General features: G+C 39.7%; 1 protein-coding gene across 2 annotated transcripts in view; it reads left to right on the top strand.

Annotated features, from left to right (window-relative positions):
* The window catches only part of TAFA4 (TAFA chemokine like family member 4), a 208,457-nt gene that overhangs the window by 42,837 nt on the left and 142,628 nt on the right, over window positions 1-22,992 (top strand). For both annotated transcript variants that reach the window (XM_005669718.4, XM_013981874.3), the window contains exons 2-3: window positions 6,718-6,853; window positions 9,060-9,175. In XM_005669718.4, coding sequence (XP_005669775.1) covers window positions 6,840-6,853; window positions 9,060-9,175 — 130 coding nt within the window. In that variant the 5' untranslated portion in view covers window positions 6,718-6,839. The remainder of the gene's footprint in view (window positions 1-6,717; window positions 6,854-9,059; window positions 9,176-22,992) is intronic.

Raw genomic sequence — 22,992 nt, 5'->3', positions numbered from 1 at the left:
GGCAGTGTATCTTTGACAACAAGCTGTGGAGTCATACTGGGTGTCCCTGAAACTGGTGAGCACATTTTATTTTATGTAACTTGCAGGTTTGTTATCTCTGTTTTATGTATACTGGCTCTACATGAACCATTATCAATTAGTAGTGATTGCTTTTATATATTTCCTGGTCACTCTTAGGCTAGACTTTTCCTTCATTAACAAAAAGCACTGTTTGCCCACACTTCCATTAGAAAGGAATGTGTCACTGCACAAAAAGATGCTGTGTGTGGTTGTAAGGAATTTCTCAGTTCTTACAGCGACAGAGTATGAACCTTATAAAACCACAGCATATCTATTTATTATCTTTCAGTCTTCTCTCCCCAGAAGAGCACTTTTGAAGAACTCTACCACCTAATTTAAATGAGATGGTGTTGGCAACACTTGAAATTAAAATGCTGTTTATAAAATTTTACACAATTCTTTACTATTTAATAGACAGTTATTGTCTTTAATGGCTCACTGCGAACATGCTTTAGTATGTTGTAAAATGAAGGGCTAAATTCTTCACTGATGTTTTTAAGCAAGCAGTAAAAAAAGTAATCTCAGATGTTCGTTTTGGTGGACAAACCTGCTCGCTTTAATGTACGATAGTGAACATGCACTAAGACAAAGTAATTCCGTGCATCATGTGAGTTGTAATTGGTAGCTCAGCTGGGCATCAACCATGTATCAGTGCTTGAAATATATTCACAAAAGCGTCGATAACCTATTAAGTACATTTGCTTTCATCAGCTCCCTCTTAAATATAAGATACTCATTAATACTTGTCTTGTTCCAGGATAAATTTGTCAAAAGAGAGGTTGCATTTGGATGGCATACTTTTGTGGAAAAGCTGTAAATTTCCAGAAGACAATCCAGTGTGGTTGTGTTACTTAGGCAACTAAAAATGGAAGCATCTTTCTTCCTTTCTCTCTGAAGAAATGATGAATTATTTTATGGAGGCAACTTCCGTTTCAAAATTTCCATTGGTTTTCAAGCTCTCACAGTGGGACCATCTTTTCATCCCTTTCCACTCAGAACTCCCCAAACCCAAGTGCTCATTTAGGAAACATTCCTCTCTTCTATCATCTTCTGTCTTGATGGATTTGAAATTAATGTGGAAAAATGATTCACCATGATATCTAAACTCTTAAGGGCATCAACCTCTTACATCGTTAGCTGGAAGAATTATTTCCACCTCTGCCCTGATGCCTGAGGGGCTGAGAACTGCAGTTCCCAGGCCATCCCAGTAGATCCCACCCCGGGAGGTGAGATGAACTGATGGTGAATCTGGAAGTAGCTAATTATTCGAATATTCCCCACTCCATGGGAGTGATGCAAGATGGACTTGGAAACCTAGGTGAGTGGGGGCAGGCAGGAAAGGACAGTGCTGAGGAGTTGCTGGAGGACTCTTTGTTTTTAAACGAGACTCTGCTGTGCTGTATTCAAAATGCCTCTGAATTGGAGTTTGTCAGGAAGTGAGTCTGAGTGGATGCACTGACGAAAAATCCATTTTGTTTTGTTTTGTTTTGTTTTATTTCGATGCTGAATGCCTTCATAGAAATCGACAGAAGTCATTTAGCCTTTGTGGGTTATGTTCTGGCTCTGCTATCTTCTCCCTGAAGTGTTTTCAAGGAGTTCTGATCTGAAGTGCCTTTGTTTTCCATCTGTTTGAAAAATGGCAGCCTGAATGCTCAAGGTCTTCAGAATTTTTGTATGTTTAGTCTTAATTTGGAAAATGACATTAAGCCTTCAATAAATCTGCAGCAAATCAGAATCACTGTTTTTCACCAGCTTTTCAGAGATGGGGAAAATTTTATTTAGGGGTTAATCTAAAATAGTTTAGGCTCCAAACCAGGGTCTGGTTGCTAATTCAGTCCAATGGTCTACACATGTGGATCTGCAGACAGAATTTTTATTTTTAAGTTGATCACAAATTCTTGAATTCCTGAAGAAAGGTAGCTTTATTTTCAGTCTATTTACTAAAGCATGCAAAAGGACTAATACTTTTTGAAAGTATTTTTACAAGAATTGAAACAGTAGGTACTTAGGTGCTGGAGGCTCGAGTTTGAATCTTGGCTGAGCCATTTGCCAGCTGAGTGACCTTGGGCAAGTCCTTTGTCCTCTGGATGCCTAATTTCCTCATTTCCACAGCAGGATATAAGTAAATCCTAAAGTTAGTACTTTAATGTGCTTAATGCAGTGCCTATCCCATATAAGCACTATGTAAGTACTTTTTAAGTAAAAACAAATAAACTTCATCTGGGCATTTGGGTGACTGTTCAGAGAGTCAAATTGGCCAGAACATTCCAATTGTCAATTCTCCTCTTGTTTAAGATTGATAGTAAGTTTTAAATCATTTTAGTATATGTGATAAGCTGAAGCCTTTTGACTTTTTTTTTCTTTAAACCAGTTTTTTCTTTCTTTTTCTTTTTTGTCTTTTTAGGGCCACACCCACGGCATATGGAGGTTCCCAGGCTAGGGGTTGAATTGGAGCTGCAGCCCAGGTCTACACCACAGCCGCATCAGTGCCAGATCCAAGCCATGGGTATGACCTACACCACAGCTCACGGCAATGCTGGATCCTTAACCCACTGAGCAAAGGTAGGGATTGAACCTTCGTCCTCATGGAGATAGTCAGATTTGTTTCTACTGAGCCTAGACGGGAACTCCTTGGCTATCTTTTTTTTTTTTTTTTGGCCTTGCCTACAGCATGGGGAAGTTCTTAGGCCAAGGATCTAACTCATGCTGCAGCAGTGACAATGCCTAAGTCTTAACCTCTAGGCCCCCAGGGAATTCCAGCTGAATCCTTTTTAGTGAATATTTAATGTATTCTTTGGATACCATTTCTGACTTAATGAAAAGTTGAAAAACTAAAGAATTTCTATATATCCTTTACTTGGATTCACCAATTGCTTACATTTTGTTGGTTTGTTTTTATGTTCGTACATTCATTCATTCTTCCTTCCCTACTTTCCTTTCCTCTTCCCTTTTTTCCTCTCACTCTGAGCCTCAGAATCACTTGAAAATACATTGAAGACATTTGCCCTTTTATTTTTAAATATCCCAAGGAGTATTTTTAGTAATGAGGACATTCTCTTAACTATAGTGTAATGATCAAAATTAGGAAATTTAATGTTGATGTAGCACTGCAATTTAATCTCTAGGCTATATTTAGAAATTGTTAATTGTCCCAGCAATGTCCTTTATAGCTCTGTGTGTGTGTGTATGTGAGTGTGTATATGTGTATGAGGTATATGGGAATATGTTGTACAGTTCATTCTGAGAAGGCGTGGTTTTCCTAGTTCAAGATCACAATTTCTTTTTGTTGTCTTGTATTGCTCCTTTATTAGGAATAATTCCTCACATTTCTTTTTTGTCTTTCATAACCTTGACACTTTTTAAGAATACAGAGCAATTATGTTGCAAAATGTCTCTCAGATTTGAGTTGGTCTGCTTTTTCCTCCTGAATAGGTTCAGGTTTAAGGTCATTGTGTCTTGTGAGTTTAAAAGGAACTGTGTGGGGTTCCCATTGTGGCTCAGCGGTAATGAATCTGACTAGTATCCATGAGGATGTGGGTTCCATCCCTGGCTTTGCTCAGTGGGTTAAGGATCTGGCATTGCCGTGAGCTATGGCATATAGGTCACAGATGTGGCTCCTATCCTGTGTTGCTGTGGCTGCAGTGTAGGCTGGTGGCTACAACTCTGATTTGACCCCTAGCCTGGAGACTTCCATAGGACATGGCTGTGGCCCTAAAAAGACGAAAATAAAATAAAATAAAAATTAAAAGGAACTATGCTCTTTCATCATTGTAGATTTTAGAATGAAAAGATGAGGAATATGTTATGCTGTTCAGATTGACGTGTGTGCAATGAGATGGGTGTAACCAAATTGACCTCAGAGACTTTCTGAAGGTGCTTATCTATAATGAGTAAATAGCTGTATTTCCAAAGAATAATCCTTGTAAGGAATTCACCCTACTAATAAGGGAATTAGGTTAAGAGAAAAGAAAGGTAGAGGTCGCTATTTCCATGATAAGAAATCAAGCACAGGCAGAATTCTTTCTTGTGTACAACAGGAATAAAGTAAACATCTGGAGAATGGTCTCCTCTGCCTGCGAAGCTCCAGATTTCTTGGTATCAGGAAACATAAACAGGCATTCTGATCTTTTGTTGTAAAAGAACGATTCCACAAAATACCAACATTGTAAAGTGAAAGATGAAAAATGAAAGCTAGCATTCACATGCTGTCTTTGTTTTCATTCTGAGAATGACTAGACATGTTATTATTATTATTTTTTTAGTCCTGGGTATGAGCAATGTCTTTCATCATTGTAAACATCTAGACTCTTTAAAAACTGATGACGTTTAAAGCAGAGTGATAGAAAGGGTTGTGCTATTGTTGGGAAACAACCAAGAGGGAAATAAAGTGACTGGAAGTAAATGGTCTTGGTGTCATGCACAAAACTATTATGTGTTTAAATTTTTATGGCTGCACCTGTGGCAAATAAAAGTTCCTGGGCTAGGGGTCGAACTGGAGCTGCAGCTGCCAGTCTGCATCACAGCCATGGCAACAGTGGATTCCAGTCACATCTGTGACCTACACTGCAGCTTGTGGCAACACCAAATCCTTAACCCACTGAGCAAGGCCGTGATTTAAACCCGCATCCTCATGGACACTATATTGGGTTCTTAACCCACTGAGTCACAATGGGAACTTCCACAAAATTATTGGTGGTCTTTCATGTACTGAAGTTAGGAAGTGACAAGAAAGAGTTAATTCTTTTAAACAAGTGCCCAGGGTAAAGTTGGGGAAAATTTGATTGAATGCGTTACTGCTCAGCCTAAAATGAAACTCCCAACTTTTTGTCTGGTGTATAAACTATTAGATCACATTTCTTTTCACTGATGGATCCATTCTTTTTTAATGAATTGAAAAAAGAATCCCCAGTGGTTCCCTTTGTGTGAAGAACCCAAGATAAATATTAGCTATGAAAGGTCATTTTAGTTTCTAATATGTGGGGAGTTCATTATGATGGGTTCTGATAAATTATACTGTGTTCTTTCTTTCTGATAATAGAAGGTCACGTTGTCCCCTTGGGTGGACATTAGGATAAACATATTTAATAAAGTTGGAGGATCTGGGAGATGAACATTTTCCAGTGGGTTTTTTCGAATAACTTATATTTATGTAGTTATTCAAAACCACTTTCCTCTCATAGAGCTAATCACTCAAGGCCTGTCACCTAAAGTATCCTCTAGACAAACATCTTTGGGGAAATCTAAAGAAGAGAAAAATCTCAGTTGTGCTTTGTGGTGATTTGTAATGGGTGCAACAGGATTCAATAGTAATTAGACTATATTGCAAAGATCATTTTTATGTTATATTTGCAACTTAAATATTTACTGATGCCTATCATTATTTCTCTCTGATCTCTACCCCAAGAGGGATGTATTTAACTTAACAATGTTAAAAATGGTGTAGTTTAGGAGTTCCCACTGTAGTGCAGTGTGTTAATGACCTAGCTTGTCTCTTTGGAAGCACTAGTTCAATCCTTAGCCTGGCACAGAGGGTTAAGCATCTGGCATTGCTGCAGCTGTGGCATAGGTTGCAGCTCCGGCTCAGATTCCATCCCTAGCCAGGAATTTCCATATGCTTTGGGAGTAGCGGAAAAAGAAAAAAAAGAATGATGTAGTTTCGTGTTCTTTTTTTTTTTTTTTTTCCCGAGATGTCTTTTGGTTTGAGTCATCTGAGTCCTTCTTGAAAAATGTTTTGATGAAGTAGGAAAGTCCTTTTAGGTCTGTGCATTAAAGAGGAGTGTTGGGTCTCAATTACAGCATTAGCACATTTTTGTGTGTGTGTTTGTTTTTGGTATGGTGTTTTATATTGGAAAGACTTTTGTCCTCTGCCTCCCATCAACATTTTTCAGAAAGTATCCTTGCACATTGGTTAGCATCATCTTCAGGTTTATATCACAAAAAGACAGGAACTCAGATATTCATGCAGGCTTTTCCTCTGCCTGTGAGCTTGGGCAGGTTATAGAACTCTTGCGATTTGGTCATCTCCAGTTTCATTTCTTCTCATGATTAATGAAGTGAGAGAGTGAATTGCACCATGAATGGTTGGGGACTCACTGTCAAATTTTTTTTTGTCTTTTTGCTATTTCTTTGGGCCGCTCCCCGCGGCATATGGAGGTTCCCAGGCTAGGGGTCTAATCGGAGCTGTAGCCACTGGCCTACGCCAGAGCCACAGCACCACAGGATCCGAGCCGCGTCTGCAACCTACACCACAGCTCACGGCAACGTCGGATCGTTAACCCACTGAGCAAGGGCAGGGACCGAACCCGCAACCTCATGGTTCCTAGTCGGATTCGTTAACCACTGCGCCACAACGGGAACTCCTCACTGTCAAATTTGAGATGGCTTTGCTTCAGGAGGAACTTTTCCTTTAAAACTGTATTCTGTTAACTAATATATAGCTAGTTAATGAGTGCAGAATTTTGTAACCTTCCTCACCCCTGATCTATTAGGATATACTTTACAAATATGGACATATTTGGCTGTCTACCACTTGCCTGAAGGTGGAAGTGTCATTGTAAAAAAAGCATTATTTTGCTACTGGAAATCTGTATCATTTTAACATTAAAATGCTAATGGCATCCTGTTTTTTTTTTTTTTGTTTGTTTGTTTTTTAAATAGGTCTTCCAAGTTAAGGTAATTTTTTGACATTGCCGAAATGGTTGATCCTAGCTACAAATGGGAATTTGGAGTCACTCTGAAATATATCCTGGAATAATTGTGTTTGACTGGAACCAAATCTTATGAAGTCTCCAAGGTAAGATGATTTTAATACATACCTAGAGATGATACCTTTATGAAGCATGAAGAATTTAGCAAAACTGAGTATCTTAGAGTTGATGAGCCTTTATAAAAGCCTTCTTTTACATTGAATTTTTTGGAATTTAGGGAGTTTTAAAAATTTTAGCTCTTATCTTTGAAGTTATTTCAGTTTGTATAGCAATGTTTTAGCTATTCAGCAGGGTAAAAGGTGAGATTTTTAAGATAAAACCAGTTTTGTTTTACATTTGTACAAAAATGTTGAATGTAGAAGAAATTTCAGTATCACAGTAGACATAGTACTGTGAAATCCTTTTACTGGGGGTCTGGATTATTACGATTATTATTATTTTTTGTCTTTTTAGGGCTGCACCTGTGGCATATGGAAGTTCCCAGTCTAGAGGCTGAACTGGAGCTGTAGCTGCTGGCCTATACCGCAGCCATAGCAATGCCTGATCCTTAATCCACTGAGTGGGGCCAGGGATCGAACCTGCATCCTCATAGATACCGGTCGGGTCCATTTGTTTCTGCTGAGCCATGACGGGAACTCCGAGTCTGGATTATTGAATGAAATAAAGAATTATTGCTGAATATCTGCCTACTTCTCCATAGACATATTTCCAAGGAATGATAGCTATTGTTGAGTAAATACTTGCTGTAGGTCCTGGGAACTTGTAGCTATATTTGCCCCTGACCCTGGAATAGAATTGTCTGTAAAGAAGAAGTCAGATCAGGAATTACCCCTGAGATCTGGAACAGTGGCTCTTTAGACTTGTGATTTGGGATTTGTTGTTGGGATCCAGCCAGGGAAAGAAACGATTCTGATAATGTGGAACAGAGGGAATTGAATTCAGGGCACTGGTTTCCCACATGATGCACGAGTCAGAGATGGTCAGAGAGTCAGAGAAGATACAGAGGCAGCCCAGAGATCAGCAACAGCAGGAAGCTTCTGCCATCCTGAAACTGGTGGGATAAAGGAAGGCAGTATTCCTTGCCAGTCTCAGTGGGAGCTGAAACCTTAGTGGGCTCTTCTGGTGGGAATTGATGCCATGGAGGAGAAATGTCCACTCCATAGTCCCTGCCAGGACAGAGGAGGTGGGGAGAAATTCGCTTCCAGCCTCCAGGAACCAGCCAGTGTCTCCCATTGGTTAAATCCACCCTCCAGGATCCAGCTGGTGTCTCCTATTGGTTAAATCTACCCTCTGGGATCCTAATGGTATCTCCTGTTGGTTAAACTCAGGTGATTCAGGAGCCTGGGAAACGCAGGGTGTAGGAATCAACCAGGACAAGGGGAAAGAATGGATCTGGGATAGGGTTTATATTTGAAGTCTCTTTCCATGAGATTTTAAGGAGCGTGGCATGGGTGTTTTCATACCTCAGAGGATGGTCTTTTTCTTGAGACTGTTTCTCACAGCCCCACAAAGTAAATCATGCATATGTCCTGGAACATTCTAGTTGAAGCTGGACAGACAGGAGTAGACACTATGTGCATTGTCCAGAGTATGATGTGGGCACCAGGTCCCCAAGACTGTGGTTTCCCTTAAGAATGGAGTCAGGGTTTTGGTTGCAGTGCAGTGGGGCTGCGAGTTGCCGGTTGTTAGACCCTTCCTTCCACAATTTCCTCAGAAGCTTTGCCTCTAGCCTTACCCAAACAGGAACCCAACCCCATGGGCCTTGGCTTTATTGTCTGCCCATAAGTATTTATACATCTTGTATATATGAAAAGGGGGTTCCTTTGATCCACTGCTGTGGACCTATTATGATAGACATCATGAGACATGTGGCAGGCAGAACCTAGTATTGTTGGAATTTCAAATGCTAAGACCTTTACTTGAGCAAACCCACATATTTTTTTATTTGAATGCAGCTCTAAGTGTGTAGCTTTTCAAATTTCATGGTATCAAATAGTGTATAACCCTCATGTTTTATCAGGGTGATCCAAGTTATACCCTAGGGATTCACAGACTTCTCAGCAAGGCTTATAGTTAAGCTGGAGAACTTTTAATTATAGAAGATTTGTATTGAAAATTGAGTTAATGCACAGTGCAGATAAGGTTTGATTGGCCTTCAGTTTGCTTGGGGGGAAAAGAAGTCCATCATCTAGCATCTTCCTGCTTTCCCCACCTTCTCAGGGTTGTGTTTGCTGAAGAGCCTCGTGTCATGTCACTCAGCCCTCACTGACTTTTGCCCTGCTTTCTCTGCAGGATGAGAGTCTGGGCTAGGTCAGTTTTGCTGTCACACTGGCTCTTTCTGGCCTATGTGTTAATGGTGTGCTGTAAGCTGATGTCCGCCTCCAGCCAGCACCTCCGGGGACACACAGGTAAGCCCTTTAAGCTCGTTATTTGCCTCTGAGATCAATTAATAAAACGCTTTCAAATGTCAGAGTCCATATTTTAGACAAAGGTAACTGACAAGAGCTTTTGGTGGTGTGTAAATAACCAGAGGAAGCATGAAATATAGCAGAATAAAGCAGTTTAACAATTTGATGCTTAAAGAGTATTGCTCCAGATGTCTTTTTAGGATGTTCTCCAGGTTTTCCTTTTTTTCTTTTCCTTCCCTAAGTACACTTGCATTTTTTTTTTGGTAATGATTTTCCTCAAAGAGTCCTGGAAAACCAGCAGTACTCTGTAATTATATACTCCAGCCTCCTTTGAGGAAAAACATCTTTATTGATAAACTTAAATGAACACTTCTAGAGCTATAGTGAAGGGAACTTTCAGACAATTTTATATCCTTTTATGAAAAGGTGGTGAATGGTTGAAAAAGAAGAAAGAAAAGGGGGAAAAAGCTGTGGTAATCTTTGTACAGAAACTAAAATGCAATGTGTCTGAAATTTTAGAGAATCATTCCAATAATTTCTAATGAGACCCATGGCTGTACTTTGCTTATTTCTAAAGAAAGATTAAAATACTCAGTTAAGTGTGTGTATGTGTTTCTTTTTTCCTTTCCTGGTTACATCTATGTTGAAAGTGACATAGACTTGGAAACTCCCCAGTGAATTGTGTTTTCCTGAATAATTTATATGTGTCAGCAGACTCATTGCCAAACAATTAATTTACTGTCTCTGCTTCAGTAATTGGAGGTGTGGCAGTGCCAGGCATGCTCTGACTTTTTAGTGAAACAGCGATGTTTGAACCCTAGACTATGTGTGAGTCAGAATTATAAGGTCTCTTGCCAAGAAAGTATTGTAGAGAAGTTTGGTCAGTATCCTGACCCTTAGGTACACAGCAGGTCAAGCTTTCCACTTAGTTATTCTGCTAATTTAAGATTAAGACACAATTTTAGGCTTAAATTTTTAAACTCTCTCATGCCTCAATTTTCCTTAAGTGACAGTTTCAAGAAGACAGAAATAATGATTGAAAATGTAATGGATCAGCATAAAATCAGTACCATTTGGCTGTTGTGAAGATGCCCAGGGCTAGTTGGTTATTATGCTGTGTGTCTTTTGATGAGGTTGGTCTCAAGGATTGAGCATTTGAAGTCATTAGTCTTATCTGTTTAATATACATCTCTTTTCTTGGGTGCAGGTAGAGAGTCAGCTGGTAAAAATACAAAGCATTTCAGTGGGGCTGGTTATCCCCAGCACACATCCAGATTTCCAGGAACTAGATTTGAGGGATTATGACAAAAAGTGGTTAAAACTTGAAGGAAATGGGGGACATGACTGAACCTTCCATTTTTAATCTTCCTGACGAACTTCATTTTGTACCATAACCCTTTAAATTTGTAAAAGGTGGAACTGTAGAAGTAAATCTAAATTATTATTTGAATTGTGTACACAAGAGATGCAATATCTTATGTACAAGCAAATACTCAGCTGCGGCAGGGGAGGTGAGAAGTCGGATGGAAGCCTTGAGTGGGTAGTATGTAAGCTGGATATTCTCCTCTACTGTAGTCTTTTTGGAACCACCATGAGCTTGCGGGTTTGATCCCTGGCCTCACTCAGTGGGTTAAGGATCCGGTGTTACCGTGAGCTGTAGTGTATGTAGTTCGCAAACTCGGCTCGGATCCCACCTTGCTGTGGCTATGGTGTAGGCCAGCGGCTACAGCTCCAATTAGACCTCTAGCCTGGAAACCTCCATATGCTGTGGGTGTGGCCTGAAAAGACAAAAGACAAAAAAAAAAAAAAAAAAAAAAAAAAAGAGAGAATTCTGTGTACACTTGTTCTTTTGTGCTGTAGTGTAGTACCAAGGTGGCAAGTATATATTTGATATCAGGAATGACCTTGTAGGCAAAGCAGATGGCCAAATAGGGGAAATTTGAGAATTAAAAGGAACATTTCTTGTCCATCAATTTTATCATCTAGTAGAGATGCGTGAAAATTTGAATATTTATTATTTTGATTTATTTAAGGCTTTTCTACTTTAAAGTATGTTTTGTAAATGCAGAAAACATTTTTTCCTTTTTTAAAATGAAGTACAGTTGATGTACAATTAAAAACATTTTTCTGGAAAAAAAAAAAGAAAAAAAAAAAAAAAAGAAAAGGCTCTACTACATTCAACCTGTGGTCTCCAAGGTTGTTTTGGAGTCATCTCCATCCCCGCCAGCAGGAAGGAAAATGGGCTAGAGGGTACACCTGGGAGGCGTTGATGAACCGGGCTAGATGCTGCCATTGGCTGGAGCTGAGTCCCATGGCCACGCCTGGATGCTGCCATTGGCTGGAGCTGAGTCCCATGGCCATGCCTTACCGCAGGGGCTTCTAGGAAACATACCATAGCTATGGGATGGGGTCCAAGAGGAGATCGTGAGTTTTGGTGAGTGTCCTGCAGCGTCTGACGCAATGCAGTAAAGTTTTAATAGTGCAAAGTGCCCTCCAAAACTTCTGAACTTCTACTTCCACCGACAATAATGTTTCCCCAGTCTGTCATCAACTCTGGGTGCTGTCAGGTTTTACTGTTTTGTGGCTATGGTAATGAAAACTGCCTTCTAATTGTTTTGACTTGCATTTCTTTTTGACTAAAGACTCTTCTAATGTGCTGGGGGGGGGAACTGTTTGCATTTGTTTTTCTCTGAACTATCTTATCCTTTATCTATTTTTCTCTTGGCCTCTCTTGATTTTTTACTTGTCAATGTTCAAATGTTGTTTGTAAATTGAGGATACCTGAGTACTTTGTGTATCAGTTTCGTGTTTCTTCCTGCTTTTTCTTTGCCCACTACTCTTGTTCTAGGGAGGCTGTCTAGTCCAGCAAGGGGTGTGTGCGGTGTTGTGTGTGTGTTCAACGGGGAAGGGACAAGGCAGGTGTTGCAAATTTTCTATGGGCCTTGCGGTAGCCCTGTGGCTTTTATTTCCAGAATAACACTCAGCTGGTGACAAAGTCAAGCATCAGACTTGAGAAACTCTGGTCAGGTTTTTGGGTGGATCCAAAACAGCCTGAGAGCAGGAGCAAGCTGCAAAGAGTTAACTGCAGAAGCCTGTGTGCACTGTCCAGAAGGACTCCTGACACCGTCCCAAGAGACTTGTGGTTCGTGCTGGCCAATTAAAGGAACCACGGCCCTAGGAAACCCTAGTTGGAAGCTTATTAATGCTTTTAATGGCTTAGATTAGCAGAGTGGCTTACTGATGGTTGTGTATAAACAAGGAAATATTCTTACGATCCCATCTTCACTCATCCCTTGATGATAGAGACAGAGGAGAAGGTAGGACCCAACTGCTAATTAGGGGAGAATAGATGCGGTGCTAGGTGTGGTTTGAAGTTTCATTTTGCCTTCCACGTTAAAAAACACAAAATAAAAATGCACCTCAGTTTCACAGGTTGGGTGGTGGGAATCTTTCTTTAAGGCAAATGGCATTGGTAATGTTCCACAAGAGTCTAGCTAGCGGTAGTATTTTTAAGGAATTAGAAAACACAAAGGGCTACCTTTGTTGTTTTAAAAATTCTACCTGACAGTGATTGAGGAGACCACATGGGCCTCTGTAGCCCCAAACCCCAGGTGCAGGGGCCAATTGGTAGGTTAGTTTCTTTTCAAAGGAAGCCAGAGTTGGAGTTCCCGTCTTGGCGCAGTGGTTAACGAATCCGGCTAGGAACCATGAGGTTTCGGGTTCTAATCCCTGGCCTTGCTCAGTGGGTTAAGGATCTGGCCTTGCTGTGTGCTGTGGTGTAGGTCGCAGACGCGGCTCCAATCCCGCGTTGCTATGGCTCTGGCGTAGGCCGGTGGCTAAAGCTCCTATTCGACCCCTAGCCTGGGAACCTCCATATGCCGCGGGAGCGGCAAAAGAAAAGACAAAAAAAAAAAAAAAAAAAAAAAAAAAATCTATATGTCCAAGGAAGCCAGAGTTAACTCCTTTATTTCTTCAACTAGAGATTTGTTCTTTGTCCTTTTCCCCCCGTATGCTGCGTTATTTCTCCACCAGAGGGCAGCAAATGTAACGTAGTGGAAGGATGCTGACAATTTCAGAAACCTGAGTCACTTGAAATGAACTATGTAGGGATCTTTGTGAAATTGTCATCAGATGTTCACATGAGTTTGGGACACAAAACAACTTGCATCCTGGAGACCTATCCCTGGGAATATTTGTCACTTCAAAAATGTGAATTTCCCCTTGGAAGACAGAATCATAGCTTCTTTTCCGATATAGCTGAAGAGGGTTGTGAACTTGGGTTGGTTTACAAGTTCGTTTTAATAGTTCTATTTTCCCAGAGAGCTTTAAGTATGATTTAGTTTGAGGTGTTTTCCAATATATATATATTTTTTGACCATGCTCACGGCATGTGGAAATTCCTCATAGATCAAACCTGAGCAGCAGTTGCATCCTGTGTCACAGCTGTGGCAACGTGGGATCCTTAAGCCAATGTGCCAAGTGGGAACTTTTATTTTTTTTTAAATTTTTAATGAATTTTATTACATTTATAGTTGTACAATGATCATCACAACCTAATTTTATAGCATTTCCATCCCATGTGAGAACTTTTGTTTGGGGTGTTTTAATTCAAGCAAATGACATTGTGCCTAGCTACTATTTAATATACTCCATTGTAGTGTAAAGCCTACTATTTAATATATTCTGAGTGTTAAGGCCCTGAGAAACTGGAGCACAACTGAGAAGGAGGCAGCAAAGGGTAGGGAATCTGGGGTCAAACATAACCCTGGTTCTGCCATATCCCTGCTGTATGACCCTGTCCAGGCCATGTAACCTCTCTGAACCAGCTTCATTATTTGTAAAAATAGGATGATATACTACCTTATGGGGTCGTTGGGAAATAACCAAATAATAGGAAAAAATAAGAAAGTAGTTGAAAGAATTTACTATGAATGTTTCATAGTAAACACTCAGTAAATGGTAGTTATATTCATGTTTAGAGGCATCCAGATTGAGGAGGAGTGTGGAAATTTTCAAGGAATGACTGAATACTCTGTAGCTCCAATATGTGTAGGGAGATAAGGTCAGTGGCTTAATATTTGAAGCTTTATCATGGATAGGGAAAAAAAGCTTGTTTTTCATTATTTTGAAAGGCTGACTATAATGATGAGAATTTATAAAGACTGGGTTTTCAGCTCAACGTTAAGAAAAAAGGTTTCTAACAAACAATACTTCACCAAGCTGGGGACAGAGTGATCCAGGTGTACTGAGAGCCTTTTACCTGGTGGCCTTCAACTAGATCTTCTGTAGAGGGGAGACACCTCATGGATTGGGAGCTGGTGTCAAGAATCGTGTTGGGTCTCAGGTGTCACCTTACTCGCAAACCGACTGGGTTGTCTGTCAGTTTCCTGGATGCTAGCAGATGACATAAGATCCCTGGGTCAGCGACAAAGGATTTACTCCTCACTGCACAGTCAGCAGCAGAAGTTGAGGTTAGTGTCCATTCTCCTTACTTACTTGGGCTGGATACAAAACCTCTTTGGGACTCAGTTTCTTCTTTTGTAAAGTGGGGAGAATAAACAGTAAAAGTCATCTTCATTGGGAGTTCCCATTGTGGTGCAGTGGAAATGAACCCAACTAGTATCCATGAAGATGTGGGTTTGATCCCTGATCTCGCTTAGTGGGTCAGGGATCCTGCATTGCCATGAGCTGTGGTATAGGTCGCAGACTTGATTCAGATTCTGAGTGGCTGTGGCTGTGGCTGGCAGCTGTAGCTCTGATTCAACCACTAGCATGGGAATTTCCATATGCTGCAGGTGTGGCCCTAAAAAGCAAAAAAAAAAAAAAAAAAAACCATCCTCATTGAGTCATAATGAAGAGTCAGTCAATGTCTGGCAAGTGTTAAGAATTGTGTTTGTATAATTTGTTTCAATAAATCTTATTCATCTTTACTGAGAACTTCCTTCCCCTTCAGAACATAATCCATTTTACAGAAGTTCTGTAATGTTTATATAGTTTGTGGAATTTTATGTTTTTTCTTTTCTGTTATAAATGATAATGCAGAATATGAATGTAGGACTTGTGTGCTTGGGTGCCTTGTGTTGCTTTTAACGTCAGTTAAATTGGCTTGAAGAGTAACTGCACTTAGGTTTGGGCCCATGTTTCTGTCCCCTGTAATGAGTGAAATTTTATGGGAACCGTATGGATGGTTTTGATTGGGATGACTACTGAGCCCTAAATTTCCATAAGAAACTTCTATTTCTTTCAAAGATAATAGAGATGATTTTGAAAAATAATTTATCTGCATTGCCAGAGTTTTGACACTAGGGGGCAGGCAAAGCTTAGAAGAGCTAAATTCCAAGACTTAGGACTATAGACTAATGCAGCTTGGTCTAACAGAAATAAGAGAGCCATATGTGTAATTGTAAATGCTCTATAACCACATTCAAAAAGTGAAGAAACCACTTGAGATTAATTTTGGTATTATATTTTATTTAATCAAATGTATCCAAATATGATCATTTCAACCTGTGGCCCAAGCCACATCCCAAGTGCTCAATAGCTAAACAGCCAGTGTAGTCTGTTTAGTACAGGGTAATAAATTGGGTCTTAATATTACTTTCTGAAAGATTAGAATTATGAGTTATTTTCATGTGTCAATCCTAGGGCACAGTGTTTTATCTTCCTTTATTTCACTAATTTCTTTTCTTTTTTTTCCTTTTGTCTTTTTAGGGCTGTACCTGCAGCACACGGAAGTTCCCAGGCTAGGGGTTGAATCAGAGTTGTAGCTGCAGGCCTACACTACAGCCACAGCAACATCAGATCCCTAACCTACTGAGCGAGGCCAGGGATTGAACCCGAGTCCCCATGAGTTGGGTTCTTCCCCTCAGCCACTACAGGAACACCATTTAAATTCTTTTTACGTTTTTACTTTCAGCTCTTTTTTTTTTTTTCTCCTAAGTGACTACTTCTAAATTTACAGAAAGTGCAAGGGAAGTGGGGTATATAACCCTCATACAGGGTGGGGAGGGTGATTTCGTTTGCTGATGAACCACCTGTAGGATTGATCATTCTTTGCAAGAGCATTTCTTTAGGGAGAGAGAAGTGGCAGTATAATTGGAAATTGTGTGTGTATGTATGTCTTGGTGTGAGTGATGACTTCAGCCATTAAGTCTTCAAGTTACTCTCTGGAAGCTTATTTTGATCTGTAATGGGCATTTATCTACTGGAGTGAAATCCAATGACATGGTTTTCATATGGTTTCTTCCATAACTGTCCCTACCCTCGTGCTCCCCGCCAACCAAACAAAAAAAAGTTCACTTCTTTTACTTCTTTAACTGTATGGGTATATTCTCGTAGGCCACTCCACGGGAATACCCTGTAATTTATAAACATGGAAGAGGTTCTGGAATGATCAGAAACCCATGTGTGATGGTGAGGAGGGCATCTCTATGACCATGCTTCCTTGATTCTCTCTCTGGGGGCTTTTATACTAAGAAACATAAGAGGTCCCCAGCATAGCTGTATTATATCTGAGTCTTGCAAGGTGGAGCGCAGGCAATGGTTTTATTTAATAGTTGCCTGGTGGTTATCAGAAACACTGATTCAGAAGAAAAAAAAAATCATGAGTTCCCTGGTGGTTAAGGATCCAGGACTGTTGTCACTACTGTGGCCTGGGAACTTCCACCTGCCACAGGCACTGCCAAAAAAAAAAAAAAAAAAAAATTCCTGTTTTGGTTCAGTGGGTTAGGAACCTGACTAATAGCCATAAGAATATGGGGTCAATCCCTGGCCTTGCTCAGTGAGTTAAGGATATGGTGTTGCCATGAGCTGTGGTGTAGGTTGCAAATGTGGCTTGGGTCTGGTGTGACTGTGGCATAAGCTGGTGGCTGTGGCTCCAATTCTACCCCTAGCCTGGGATTTTCCATATGTGTAGTCCTAAAATGGAAAAAAAACCCCAAACAAACAAAAATTGCAAGTTTGATTCGAGCTCTTGTCAAGCTACAGTTTGATCCCAGTGTCAAGGAATCCCCATTTCAGTCTCACTACATACAACTTGGCTCAGGAGAAGTCTGTTTTCTCCCTATAACAGTGACCTCCATCTCCACCTTTTTGGAAGGACTGTGAAAATAATCATTTTGCACTGGTGTGACTGTTCCTGATGCTAAGAGCTTGGAGCATGAAGGATTCCATTGACCTCTCTTGGACCCTACATCATTTTTCTCCAGTGCCATTTTGATGGGCTCATCCTAATATCAGTGTTTCATGAGAAGGGAAAGGAAAATATTATGTGAGGGGTTTCTAGTTGACTTCTCATCTCCTTGGCTGCAAGTTCAAGTCCTAATGCTACTGTCAAAGTCAGCCTTGCGAAATACCTGACAAATGAGTATGCTTCACGTTCTTTTTCATGGGAAGGATGGGTTGCTGCATTGACAGAGAAATAAAGAATTTCAGTTCCTCAAATGTGTTTTTGAGCATCCTATGTGGCAGAGAAGGCTTTTTTTCCCCACCCCCCTGTCTCTTGTTGAGTCTTTGAGGCAGAAGAGGCAATGTGGCCTTTGAAGAGCTCTCTGGGTAGTTAGGAAAAAGATTTTCTTACCCTTGAGAAGAAAGTTCCTCTTTCTTCTTTCAAACTATGCACTTAAACTTGTCTAAACAAAGCATACAATTTGGGGTTTAAAAAGCCAGGGGCCAATATCTCATCTATATGTCAGTGTTATCCAAGGACATCAGAATCTTCTGTCCCATATAAAGAAAATAAAATCTTTTGGTAAGAAGGAGCCAGAGGGGCAGAGATAGGGCTGGAAGAAAAAGGAGGTTTTGTGTTTGTCTCAGTGTGACTTGGATACTCAAAATATTTTTGCCCATGTGGTGGTCTCAGGATAGCACCTTGGAAGTAATGTAATTGAAGTAATATTATTGAAGGGATTCAAAAACCTATTAAAACATCTACTAACTCCTAACTACCAGTCTTTGAATGGATAAGCAGAAAGGTCCTACTGTATAGCACAGGGAACTATATTCAGTATCTTGGGATAGAACACAGTAGAAAATGATATAAGAAAGGGAATGTATGTATGTGGATGAATGAATGTATGTATGCGTCACTTTGCTGTATGGCAGAAATTGGCATGATGTAAATCAACTATAATTAAAGTTATAAAAGTTAAAAAAGCCTATTAAAACAGATTAATTCATTCTGAGAAGACTGTGCAATAGTTAAAAACTTTTCTACTCCCTCTGCTATGTGCCATCAATGCATATGTTTTTGGGAAATCAGGTAGGAACTGTAACCACTTTAAACAGGACTAGGAGGGCCTGAAGGTGGTGGCATCTTGGACTAGGCTCTCTTTTCCTGTTTCTTCCCTGTTAGGGGGAGTGTAGTGGGGGAGTCACAAGGGGAAACATTAGGGAACTTTGTTTCAGGGGGAAAAATAATATAGATGCAATATGAAATAAATGAATAAATCCACCATTGGATCATTTTTCTTTAGTCTGTCACTGACTTTGCATACCTACCTTCTAAAAGGCTGCAGGTAAATACCAGTGATCCAGGGATGGGGCGACAGGGAGTGGAGGGCACTTGAACAGCTTGAACTTGGCACAAAGTTAAGATGTGTGTCTTCTTCCCCCAAAGCAAAAATAGTTATAAATTTTGCTATTGGGAGATCACTTGCAAGGAATGGTGGAAGTCATTTCTTGCAAAAGGAGCATTGAAAGGCTGGTTGGATGTGAGCCAAGGAAGTGAACATGTTGCTATTTTCTCTGCCTGCCGCCCCCTCCCCAGATGTCCCACAGTCATTTTATAGACTTCCAAGGAAGAGTCGACAGTGGAGGCCAGTGATTTCTAACTAGGGTTGTTCTGTGTATTTGAGCTGTTGCTGGTCAATCATACTCGATAGGAAATAATGACTGTATGTAGAGCAGAACAGTGACAATCAATACCTAATATTTTCCTAGTTAGTGTACATCTAGAAATTTGAAACATCCACAGAATGGCTAGTTGATCATTTTGATTGCCAGCTGTGTGTGTGTGTGTGTGTGTTTGTGTGTGTTCTGTGGAAGAAAAGATATGGAGTTTGATCTCCCCATATGGGAGCAAAAAGATTACTAGCCTATCTCTTCTACCCTGTGTTGGCTGATCTTGAGTTTGTTTTCCGATGAGCCTATCTTAGTGACTCTTGGGTGTGTAACACATCAGAACCTGGATTTCTCTTAGTCGCTGGAAACTTAAATTGAACCCTATTAATTTTAGAGTTTGTGATGATCCTGAAATTATAGCTTTGACATTTACCCATGCACTGTCTATGAAAGGAGATTTGCTAAGCAAATAAATAGTGTAAATATGTTTGCCTGGGAGCTGTTGAAGTTATCTTAAAAAATTGTCAAGTGCTTTGGAAGCATTTACTTACTGTGAAATCAAAATCCTTGTGCCTTGGCTGTTGAGTCCTAGCTATATGAGGTGTTGAATAACAAAGTTATTCCACCTCTCTGAGCCTCAGTCTCTTTTTCTTGGAAATGGGTATAAGAACACCCTCTATCTCAAAGTGTTTTCGTGAGGTTTAAATAAAATTGTTCAGATGAAGAGTTGGGTATTACATTACATTGGGAATTTCATGCCTTTTTAAAATTTTGGTTTTCTAAGACAGCTTTATTGAGATGAAAATGGTAGACAGTAAACCACATATTTACACTTGTAAAAATTTTTACACTTGTAAAAACTTTGATAAGTTTTAACATATATGCATATATATATATATATATATATATATATACACCTGTGAAACCATCTCTATGATCAAAATATGAGTTACTCATCACCCCTGAAAGTTTTCTCATGCCCTTTTGCAATCAATCCCTCATGCCCTTACCTCCAGCATCACCAGGCAACTCCTGATCTTTTTGTCATTATAGATGGGTTTGCATTTTCTAGCATCGTGTTTAAGTAAAATCATACAGGATGTATTCTTTTTTTGTTTCTTTCTGCATAGTTGCTTTAGGATTCAGCCATGGTGTCACACGTATAAGTAGATCATTTCTTTTAATTGCTGAATAGTATAGTCTGCCATGTGTTCCACAGTGTTTATCCATTCATGTGTTGATGGACATTTGGGGTGTTTCCACTTTTGGCTATTCCAAGTAGAGGTGTTCTGAACATTTCTTACAGGGGCTTATATGACCACAGGAAAGAGAAAAAATACCTAGGAAAGAGAATTGCTGTCCATATGGTGGACATATGATGGACTTTTCAGGAAACTGTCAAACTATTTTTCAGAGTGCTTGTATCAGTTCCCAACCTCACCAGCAGAGAGTGGAGACTCCTGGGAGAGTGTTAGTTCCTTCACATTCTTGTCAACACTTGCTATGATCTGTATTTTCACTTTTAGTCATTTCGGTAGGCAAGTAGTGATAATTTGCATTTCTTCTGTGATGTTGTATATCTTTTCATTGGCTTTTCTGTAAATCTGTGGTGAAAATCATTCAAATCATTCCCTCATTTTTAAGAGTTGGGTTGTTTTCTTAATATTGAATTTTGAGTGTTCTTTTTATATTCTTGATACAGTTCTTTGGTCAGATAAAGAAATGGCAGGTAAGTTCTCCCAGCCTGTTCATTCTCTTACCAGTGTCTTTGAAAAGCAGAAGTTCCTTGTTTTGATGAAGTCACTTTTACCTCTGTTCTTTTGAGTACCAAACTTTTTTTTTTTTTTTTTAAAAAAAACAGCCACACCTGCTGCATGTGGAAGTCCCCAGGATAGGGGTTGAATCAGAGCTTCAGTTGCCAGCCTACACCACAGCCATAGCAACACCAAATCTGAGCCACATCTGTGACCTACACTGCAGCTTGTAGCAATGCTGGATTCTAAACCCACTGAGCTAGGCCAGGGATCAAACCCGTATCCTCATGGACACTGTGTCAGATTCTTAACCCGCTGAGCCACAATGGGAACTCCTTGTGTAGTGTACTTTTGATGTCTTAGAAGTATTTGCCTGTAACTCAAGGTCACAAAGCTTGTTTTCTAAGCAGTGCTTTAATTTTAGTCTTTACATTTAGGTCTGTGATCTATTTTTGAGGTAATTTCTGTATATGATGTACTTTAATGCATTTTGAGTAGGTAAGAAAATATTGCTCATTAGAAATTCTCCTCTTGTTACCTGGGTGAAGTTGCTGAGAGTACTTGAAGATAATAAAAATCATAGATTTATTTTTAAATGACTTTGGCTTTTTAATGAGCCAGACTGATATTCCCACACTAATTAGTCTGAATTAGTGAGTTAAAATAAAGATGTGCAATAATTTAAATAATACAGCTTTTCAGGTAAGAATATTTTCAACAGATGGAATTTGTGTAGCTCTAAACAGTGAGAAAACCAACCCAAAAGCCAGGAGACCAGCTCTTCTTCCAGACTTGGGTAATAACTGGGTGTTTAGACCATGACAAATGGTTTAATCTTTTGGCCTCAGTTTCTATAGCTGTCACACTGAGAAGTTAGATGAATTTTTTAAAAGTTTATTTTATTTTTATTAAAGTATAGTTGATTTAGAGTGCAGTGTCAATTTATGCTATATAGCATAGTGATCCATTCACATACATATATATACATTCTTTTTCTCATTTTGTTTTTTAATTTTTTTTAATTTTTAAAATTTTACATTATTTTTACTAAGGTATAATGGATTTACAGTGTTGTGTCAATTTTTCCTGTACTGGTTTTTACATTCACTGTGTATAGCTCTGTCCTGTAGATGTGGGGCAGATTCTTGGGTATCTTTACACTCATCTTGGACACAGTAAATGTCTAGATTGGACAGACCTCCATCAACTGTATATAGCTCATTCTTCTTTTTTAAAAATTTTATAGCATTTTTTATTACTCAGATACATTTATAGTTGTACAATGATCATCACAACCAATTTCTTTTAAAATATTTTAATTTTTTATTACATTTTCTTTTTTTCAACTGTACAGCATGGGGACTCGGTTACACATACATGTATACATAATTTTTTCTCCCATTGTCGTGCTGCGTTGTAAGTGTCTAGACATGGTTCTCGGTGCTACACAGCAGGATCTCATTGTTAGTCCATTTGAAAAGCAATAGTTTGCATCCACTAACCCCAAGCTCCCCATCCCTGCCACTCCCTCCCCCTCCCCCCGGGGCACCCACAAGTCTATTCTCCAAGTCCATGATTTTCTTTTCTGTAGAAAGGTACATTTGTGCTGTATATTAGATACCAGATATGAGTGATATCATATGGTATTTGTCTTTCTCTTTCTGACATTTCACTCAGTATGAGAGTCTCTAGTTCCATCCATGTTGCTGCAAATGGCATTATTTCATCCTTTTATATAGCTGAGTAGTATTCCATGGTGTATATATACCACAACTTCCTAATCCAATCATCTGTCAATGAACATTTGGGTTGTTTCCATGTCTTGGCTATTGTGAATAGTGCTGCAATGTACATGTGGGTGCATGTGTCTTTTTTATTTTAATTTTAATTTATTTTTGTCTTTTTGCCTTTTCTGTGGCCGCTTCAGAGGCATATGGAGGTTCCCAGGCTAGGGGTCTAATCGGAGCTATAGCTGCTGGCCTACGCCAGAGCCACAGCAATGCAGGATCTGAGCCGTGTCTGCAACCTACACCACAGCTCATGGCAATGCCAGATCCTTAACCCACTGAGCAAGGCCAAGGACTGAACCTGCAACCTCATGATTCCTAGTCGGATTCGTTAACCACTGCACCACCCACGACAGGAACTCCCTGTATGTGTCTCGTGTGTTTTTTTAAGGAAATTTCTGTTAGGATATATGCCCAGGAGTGGGATTGCTGGATC

The sequence above is a fragment of the Sus scrofa genome, chromosome 13 (assembly GCF_054392235.1).
Source record: "Sus scrofa isolate SSC_HxYL_T2T_F1_AM1 chromosome 13, Sscrofa_HxYL_maternal_Yorkshire_Landrace_v2.0, whole genome shotgun sequence".
Classification (NCBI taxonomy): domain Eukaryota; kingdom Metazoa; phylum Chordata; class Mammalia; order Artiodactyla; family Suidae; genus Sus; species Sus scrofa.
This window is presented reverse-complemented; position numbering and strand designations above follow the sequence as displayed.